General features: G+C 35.0%; 1 protein-coding gene across 1 annotated transcript; it reads left to right on the forward strand.

Moving 5' to 3' along the window:
* The first annotated feature begins 5,005 nt into the window (after nt 1-5,005).
* On the forward strand, nt 5,006-5,629 carry LOC135212421 (uncharacterized). Its single transcript, XM_064245789.1, has one exon. The coding sequence runs from the start codon at nt 5,006-5,008 to the stop codon at nt 5,627-5,629; it is 624 nt and encodes a 207-aa protein (XP_064101859.1).
* Nucleotides 5,630-9,608: the final 3,979 nt, after the last annotated feature.

A 9,608-nucleotide genomic window follows, 5' to 3' on the forward strand; every position in this document is an offset into this window, starting at 1 on the left:
TCGTAGACTGGAAAGAACGAATAGGAGATTGTGGTTGTACTTATACATATAAAAAAGAGAGTAACAGTAGTGCAGAAGATAAGAGGCAATTCGAAAAGCTATTAGATATGCTACTAGAATACAACATTCAACAAATAAATCACCTGCCAACAAGAAAGGAAAATACTTTAGACCTAGTATTTGTGAACGAGATGAATTATGTTAAAGAAATAATAGTTTATAATGCGAGTATTTCAGACCATAATGTCATAGAATTAACAGTCAATTCCAAAGCAAGTGAAAACAGAGATAAGCAAGAAATGAAAAAGTGGGAAGGATATGGAAAATACAACTTCTACAGTAAAAATATATAATGGTCAGAAATAAATGAAGAATTAAACAAAGATTGGGATAACATTTTCGTAAGTGATGACATAAGGGTAAATTCGGAGATATTATATAAAATATTAGAGAAAATAGTGGATAAATATATACCGAAGAAGAAAAGTAAACATCAGTCATGCATACCAAGAGACAGAAGGATCTTGTTCCAGAAAATCAGAAAGTGGAAAAAAGGTCTTGCAAAAGAAAAAAAATGCATGGAAAGTTATAGAACTAAAAAGTAAGATAGAAAATGCAGAACAAAAAATTATACAATCAAAAGAAAAACCCCAAACTATTATACTCATAAGCGAAAAAGATGAATAAAAGAAGAATAGAAATAGGCCCTCCAAGAATTGAAGGGAGATTAACGAATGAAAAAAAGGAAATTTGCAACATATTGGCAGAACGATATAAGAGAGAATTCACCCTTAGAATAGATAATGAAGATAATGATATAGAAGTAAGGGACGAAAATAGTGAATATTTAGCTGACATAGATATTAATGAAGCTGATATTGTGCAGGCTATTAATGAAATTAAAAATGGAGCTGCAGCAGGGCCTGATGGAGTTCCTGCTATTTTGTTAAAGAAAGTAGTTCATTCTATCGCAAAGCCACTTGCAATATTATTAAGACAAAGTGTAGATACAGACACGATTTATGATGAGCACAAATTAGCATATATTACCCCTACATTCAAAAGTGGATCAAGACTAGAGGCAAGTAATTATAGGCCTGTGAGTCTAACATCACATATTATGAAAGTGTATGAAAGGGTAATGAAGAAAAATATTATGAAACATTTAATAAAAAATAATCTGTTTAATACAGGACAACATGGTTTCGTACCCGGAAAAAGTACACAAACCCAACTGTTAGTCCACCGTGAAAACATATGCAAAAATATGAAAAGCGGAAATGAAACTGATGTGGTTTATCTAGACTTTGCAAAAGCTTTTGACAAGGTAGACCATAATATATTAGCGAAGAAAAATAGAAAACATAATATAGTGGATAAAGTAGGAAGATGGTTAAAAGAATTTTTACACAACAGAAAACAGATAGTTATTGCAAACGATGAGAAATCGGATGAAGCTAAGGTAATTTCCGGTGTGCCACAAGGTACGGTGTTAGCTGCATTACTGTTTGTTATTGTGATTGCAGTCATAGACAGTAATGTTAAGGACTCGGTAGTGAGTAGTTTCGCCGATGACACAAGAATAAGTAGAGAAATTACTTGTGATGAAGATAGGAACGAGCTACAAAGAGACCTTAACAAAGTATATGATTGGGCAGAGATAAATAGGATGGTATTTAACTCTGATAAATTTGAATCAATAAATTATGGAGACAGAAAAGGAAAGCTATATGCATATAGGGGACCTAATAATGAGACAATCACAAATAAGGAAGCAGTTAAAGACCTTGGTGTGATGATGAATAGGAACATGTTATGCAACGATCAAATAGCAATTCTATTGGCAAAATGTAAAGCAAAAAAGGGAATGTTGTTACGGCATTTCAAAACAAGAAAAGCTGAACACATGATTATACTTTATAAAACATATGTTCGTAGTCCACTTGAATATTGCAATATGATATGGTACCCACACTATCAAAAGGATATTGCACAAATAGAGAGTGTACAAAGGTCCTTTACAGCTAGAATAGAAGAAGTTAAGGACCTTGACTACTGGAAAAGAACACAATCCTTAAAATTATATAGTCTAGAAAGGAGAAGAGAACGCTACATGATAATTCAGGCATGGAAACAGATAGAAGGAATAGCTGAAAACGTCATGGAGCTAAAAATATCAGAAAGAGCAAGCAGAGGTAGATTAATAGTGCCCAAAACTATACCAGGAAAAATAAGGAAAGCACACAGGACATTAATCCACCACGCACCAGCATCGATAATGCAGCGTCTATTCAATGCGTTGCCAGCTCATCTGAGGAATATAACAGGAGTGAGCGTAGATGTGTTTAAGAATAAGCTCGACAAATATCTAAACTGCATCCCAGACCATCCAAGATTGGAAGATGCAAAATATACCGGAAGATGTACTAGCAACTCTCTGGTAGACATTAGAGGTGCCTCATACTGAGGGACCTGGGGCAACCCGAACAAGATGTAAGGTCTGTAAGGTCTCTCTCTCTCTCTCTCTCTTTTACCACCAATTTCATACACATTGGTTCCTCAAACACCAAAGGTCACTGAAGTCTAAGGTCTTGAGTTTCTGAATTTCCAACTTAACTTATTTATTTGAGATATCAAGAACATTGTCCGTCTGCTCTTAAAAAAAAAAAAAACTACTGAGGCTAGGAGGGCTGCAAATTGGTATGTCGACCATCCACCCTCCAGTCATCAAAATTACCAAATTGCAGCCCTCTAGCCTCGGTAGGTTTGACTCTATTCAAGGTTAAATTTAGCCGTGGTTGTGCTTCTGGCAACGATATAGGATAGGCCACCACCAGGCTGTGGTTAAAGTTTCAGGGAGGCGCGGCTCATAAAGCATTGTACCGAGTGACCTATTTTCTTGAATATTTTAGTAGTATTTGTAGTCGTGAAAACCACTTTGCCCATTATAAAGTAGAGATTGTAAATGTTCTTGTATCTTTTATACACATCGCATGTGGATATTTACCGTAAAAAAAAATACATATTTTTACTTTTTTTTTTCTTGAGCAATTTCAGAAAGTTGCTCCATTGCAATGTCGTTACACAATCAACCCAGGGAATTACGTAACTTCCGTCCGCAGATTACTCTGGGGAAATTAGCCCGGGGTAAGATATGCAAATATTTCCCAAATTTTCACAGCTGGGCCCTTTGTGGCTCGGTACTGTCGTGGTGGTCTCTCTCTCTCTCTCTCTCTCTCTCTCTCTCTCTCTCTCTCTCTCTCTCTCTCTCACACACACACAAGATATTTGTTCTTCTCGACATTGATTTGAATTGTTCATCAGTTCTTGGAAAGGAAATTGGCGATAGACATGAATGCATTTGTCCATTCTTTTGTATGCACTACATTTTTCATTTGTGCCATATTGTAAGTATTTAGTCCATTCATTTGTACTGCCAGATGTATGTGTATACTTGTATATATTTAAGCTTATATAACACACACACACACACACACACACACACACATATATATATATATATATATATATATATATATATATATATATATATATATATATATATTCTCAAGGAAGCAAGGGAGACGTCTTCTGGTAATTTCAAAGAATTTATTAAGCGACGTTTCGGGGTCCAGCCCCATCATCATCACGGCTGTAAAAATGATTAATACACATAAATATTATAAAAAGACTCATCCTAATAACTAACATACACTTTAAAATTTCTAGAAAACCTACTACAATGCTAAGAAAATGACCATCTCACGTGAAAGGTAGAAGACGAGTGACCAGAAGAAGAAGGAAAGGTTCCAGGTAAAGAGGGGTAGCGGTAGTTTGTTTAATTTTGGAACTATTGTTTTTATGGAAAGCGATTCGAAGACAGCAAGCTCTTGATTAGAAGATCGTGTAATGATTTTAAAGTGTTTGCATTCTATATTGAATTTGTATTTTTTTAATGTTCTCGAATGTTCGAGAATTCTGGTGAAGACAACCGGACACCTGTTCTATAACTCACCCCCCTGTGGCAATCAATGAGGACTTTAAGAAGCCTACATGAGTAGTGGTGATTCTAGGTGGGGGCCATGGGGGGCCAGCTGCCCTCCCAGATTTTGGCCATGCCCCTGGTTTGGCCCCCCACTTTTTTTAATGAAATATTATATATAAAATTAATCATAATTGAATATAACAATAGCTACTACTAGTCACACAAAAATTGGGCTGAGTCTCTCAAGAACGTGATGCAATGTTCTGTTTTGCTTGTTGGCACTTGCATCACCTTCTTATGGCAATGTGGACGATGCATTTATAAAGAGTGGCTTTAGACGATGAAAAAAGCCACAATGAAAGATGGGGCCATTGCAAAGCACCTGAACTCACATATCCACAAATCCTCTATACTGCGTGGATTGACTATCAACACAATAAAACTTATAAAACATCCATTAAACAGAGTATAAGTGAGGGCTATCAGAAGAAAGTCCGTGAAAATCGTCATTACATAAACACTCTTAGCGAGATTATACTCCCGAGACTAACAAAATATAGCACAAAGAGGCCACAGAGAGGGTGACGATGAACAAAATCCAGGAAATATCCGTAAACTTCTTAGATTCATTACAAACATTATCCTGTTACAGCTGAACGTGTCAAAAGTGGTAAAAAAAAAATTAGAAGAACACCAGTTCTGCAATACAAAATGAGATGATTGATACATTTGCATCAATTGTGAGGGAAGAAATAGCTGAAAACATAAAATCCTGCCATTACTTTTCCGTTCAAGCCGATGAAGCCAAGGATGTGAGCAAAACTGCGCAATTAGCACTATAATAGTAGTACGATTTTATGATGAAATCTCGCACTGTATTCAGGAATGTTTTATTTCATTCACTCTCATGTCTCCATTGGATGCTGCATATATCACAGACATAATACTGAAAACTCTAGAAAAATTAGGCTTAGATTATAAATCTTCTCTTGTTGGCTTGGATTTGATGGAGCATCAGTCATGAGTGGAGGAATTAGTGGCGCTCAGAAACACATAAAAGAGAAAGCACTTATTGCTTATTATGTTCATTGTTACGGTCATAAGCTCAATTTGGTTTTGACAAGTGTTGCAAAGAACGTACCACAAGCATCTGAATTTTTCAGTCTTCTTGAAGAAGTCTATATCTTTGCTAGTAATGCAGTGGTTCATGAGAAGTTCCTTTCTATACAGCGTGAAATGTTTCCTGAAGAACAAATTCGAGAACTTCAACATCTCAGTGATACTCGCTGGTGTTGTCAGGCTACCTCCTGTGATAAAGCTTTATTACGTCTGGAATGTATTATAAGACTTTTGAAGGAGACTTCTGCAGATGATACCGGAGCTCGAGCTGCATCTGCTAGAGGTTTACTTGCTCAGATGGATGCAGAATTTGTTTGTTTATTGCAGTTTTTCTTTGAAATTCTGAGAAAAATAAATAAAGTATCTCAGCAGCTGCAGGACAAACAGGCAGACCTTGGAAAAGCAGCTAAACTTATTTCTTGTCTTCGTGAAGATTTAGCTGATGTAAGAAACTCCAACTTAATTGAGAATTACTCTAATAGGGTTGACGATCTCTGTAAAAATGTGACATTTCACCAACAGTGACAAGAAAACGTTCAAGAAAACCTCGCAACTCCGTATTTTATCATGTTGGAAACATCTGGCCAGAGTCAAAATATACAGGGTCTATTCACGAGGCGGTACTAAAACCTATCCCCGCTCCTTGTTAAACGTCATCAGTTACAAAAGGACCATATCTTTATGAAACTATATTTACGATAACATTTTCATATAACTATTTTTGCGATGGCGTTTTTTTTATATAAATTTTCTTTTCATTGCATGTTGCTGTATACTACGTTAAAGTACAAAGAATGCTCTTTCAAATGATGTTTAGCACATTACAATTACGATTACTTTCAAACCCACAAGCGCGCACAAAAAATTATCTGCGCACACAAAAATGTGCAATTACTTCATCCGTCAACCTACATACATTCACGTTTCGTAGCGTAACTGACTAAGGGATGATGATAGAAAGAAACTGAAAAATGGATTAGAAAGCTGATGAAATTTACTATATAATGCATAAATAAAATTGATAGGTGTTCTCAGAAATTTTCGAGAAATTCTAGGTCAAAGACGGACCAAAATTTTAAATTTTATGTAAATATTTACCACATTTTTCTTACAGAATTTTTCATCTTATTACGTTTTGCCATATACCATGTAAAAGTACAAAGAATGCCCTTTCAATTGGTATATGACACATTACAATTACAATTATTTTCAAACCCATAATCACGCACAGAAAATATTATCTACGCACGCAAAAATTATAAAAAAAATTAAGCGTTCCTGGGAGATCTGAAATCTAGCCCCGCCCCTTGTGAAACGTCATCAGATACATCTAGCCAGACTGACGAATGGCTTTTTGTACTTTTTTTTCGAAAATATTATAATCGTTTGAGGCATGCATAATTAATACTTTTATGTATACAGGTTGTGTTATATGTAAACTTATGTGTTCGGAAGTATATTTATGTGATATGAAGTGCTAATGAGAAATTTACTGGAAATGTGTTCCCTGTATCATTTTCTTCATCATTTATTCCTTTGATACCTTATATCGTATATGATGTAATTCTTATATTTTTTATATTGTTTTCTTTTTTGTGGCCAAGTCGTGGAAATGCAACTGCCATTTTTACACTGCCTGTACCACATTTTCTTTGTATTTATTGCATAACAATAAGTATTCACAATAAGATTTGGAAAATATAATTAATCTATCATTCCAACCTTTAACATAAAAAAAGTTGCTTTTCAAAGTGAGGTATGAACACAGTGACAGAACTAAATACATTTCTTAAGAATTAATTAAAATCTTGATAATATTACTACCTGAAAGAGAGAGAGAGAGAGAGAGAGAGACGAGAGAGAGAGAGGAGATTGAGAGAGAGGGAGAGAGAGAGAGTTGTCATGTTAAAAGAAATGGACTTGAAGAGAATACAGCAAACCAGTATATAGGTAAGTAAATAAATAAGTAAAGAATAAACATATGAAGAAAACTGGAGTAGCTGTGTGTTCAAACTGGTATATTTTGTGCATTAAAACAAGGTTTGGTGACTAAATGAGCGAATGGGTATTAAAAAAATCAAACATGTGACCTCTACAGATTTAATCATCAAGATTTTATGAAAAACACCACGCGACATGGATTATATGTATAAAAACTAAGGGTTCTTTAAGTAATTCAGTGGAGAAACACTGGAGTGTTACTCTTGTGACGTCACAGTATTAGCCCCGCCCCCACTGCCGAGCTGAGCAGACCCTATATACTTTGAATGGTTATTAAAAAACATCAAGCATGTTACCTCTTTACAGGTTTTATCAGATTTTATAAAAAAAACCATGCGATATGGATTAAATGTATAAAAACTAAAGCTTCTTTAAGTAATTCAATGGAGAAGTCGAGTAGTGTTACTCTTCTGACGTCACAGTATTAGCTCCGCCCCCATTGCCGAATTGAGCAGACCCTATTACTTTGACTCTGCATCTGGCCAGAGAGTTGTGGTTCCGAGTCATCCACAACACGTCACAATCTTGTATGAAGTACTAGACTGATTAAATAGTGAATTAGACCGTCGTTTTTCCAAAGAGTCATGTGTGATCTTCTGTGGCATTTCAGCTCTCTGTCCTGCATGACAGACGTACTGACATGAGGATGACTTGAAGTCATTTGCTTTTATCATATTCAGTTAATCAAAGTGATTTAAAACACGAGCTATCTTTAGTTAAGAAATTATTCGGAAAGAACATCAGCCACCTACATCATTGGTGGAGTTTTTGTCATTTATTCTTCCACATAAATCTGCCTTTGATTGCTTATACATTTTACTATTGATAGCTGTAACACTTCCTGTTACCAGTGCTTCTTGTGAAAGATGTTTTTCCAAAATAAAAATTGTAAAAACATTTCTTAGAAATTCAATGACTAGTGAGAGACTAAGTAACACTGCATTATTATCAGTTGAAAGTAAACGGGCTGAGAGTATTGACTTAGATAGTTTTGTAGATGAGTTTGACAGCCGACATGACAATCGTAGAATCAAACTGCACTAAACATTTTGAGAATTGTCCCGACATGGTCCATATCTGTTTTGTGTTCAAATGTGTATTATAAAAACTTACCATTCTTTAATAATTGCATATTGTTATGAATTATATATAGTTTTGAATGTCGAAACAACATTTTGAGAATTTTCATGATAAGCCACATATCTGTGTGTTCATTTCATTACTTAATACCTTTCCTTACTTTGTTCAAATGTGCATTATACAAACTTGCCATCTTTAATAATTGCATATTGTTTGGGATTGTAAATAGTTTTGAATGTCAAACGAGCATTTTCAGAATGGTCAAGACATAGTCCACATCTGTCTGTTCATTTCATTAGTTAATACCTTTCTTTAAGTTGTGCAAATGTGTATTACACAAACTTAACATTCTTTAATAATTTGCATATTGGTTGGGATCGTATATAGTTTTGAATGTCAAACTGAACCTTTTCAGAATTGTCATGACATGCCCCATGTATATCTGTTCATTTCATATAATTACTACCTTTCTTTATTTGGTTCAAATGTGTATGATATTTATACATACTATCCATTCTTTAACGTTTGCGTATTGTTTGGAACTGTATATAGTTTTGAATGTTAAATTTTCATATCATGCAAGTCAGGTAAAATATCAGATGGATGATTTACAGTTGTTTTGCTTAGGAATCAAACAAAATTCTATATGAACCTTTACCTTTAGTCAAATTCATTCCTCTATGAGTTTCAAAATATTTCCGAAATTGTAATAATTTTTATAGTTACCTTTCCTATGATGCCCACCCAACAATTATCTTTGCCCCCCTACTTTTTGAGGGGTAAAATCGCCACTGTACATGAGGCCCCGACATAATTTCCCAATCTACATTTGGGACACAAAAATAAATAGACCGCATTGGAAGTCAGAAGAGGGCCCAGTTTTTTTTATATCTAAATAAGACCCAATAGTTAATGGGTTTCTTACGATTAGTTGGCCTTTTACGGCCGGACAATGTTCACGTTTTAAACTTTTAACTTGGGTATAAAACGTTGTATCACTGATAAACGGGACACTAGCAATGAAAGGCATTCTAGGAGCAGTTGGTCTGTTATTTTTCTCTATTAATTTATTATTCAATAACTTCTTTAGGTACTTGAAGAAAACCTTAGCTGGATAGCAGTTATCGGTGAAGTACTGTTGTAAAACAGCAATCTCATTGTGAAATTCAGACCAGCCAGAGGAGAGAGAATATGCCCTGTGGAAGAGGGTATGTAAAGCGTTTGCTTTAAAGTTAAAACCACAAAATCTGTAAAAATTTGTCCCTCTAGTTAGTCATCCTCTCTTTTACTGCCGTTACGTTGAGGATACTTTCATTCTTTTTCGAGACAGAGACAGGGGTGCTTCCTTCTTACAATATGCCAATTCAGCCCACCCTAATATCAAGTTTACAATTGAATGTGAAAATGATATTAAGCTCTCTTT

The sequence above is a fragment of the Macrobrachium nipponense genome, chromosome 41 (genome assembly GCF_015104395.2).
Source record: "Macrobrachium nipponense isolate FS-2020 chromosome 41, ASM1510439v2, whole genome shotgun sequence".
Classification (NCBI taxonomy): Eukaryota; Metazoa; Arthropoda; class Malacostraca; order Decapoda; family Palaemonidae; genus Macrobrachium; species Macrobrachium nipponense.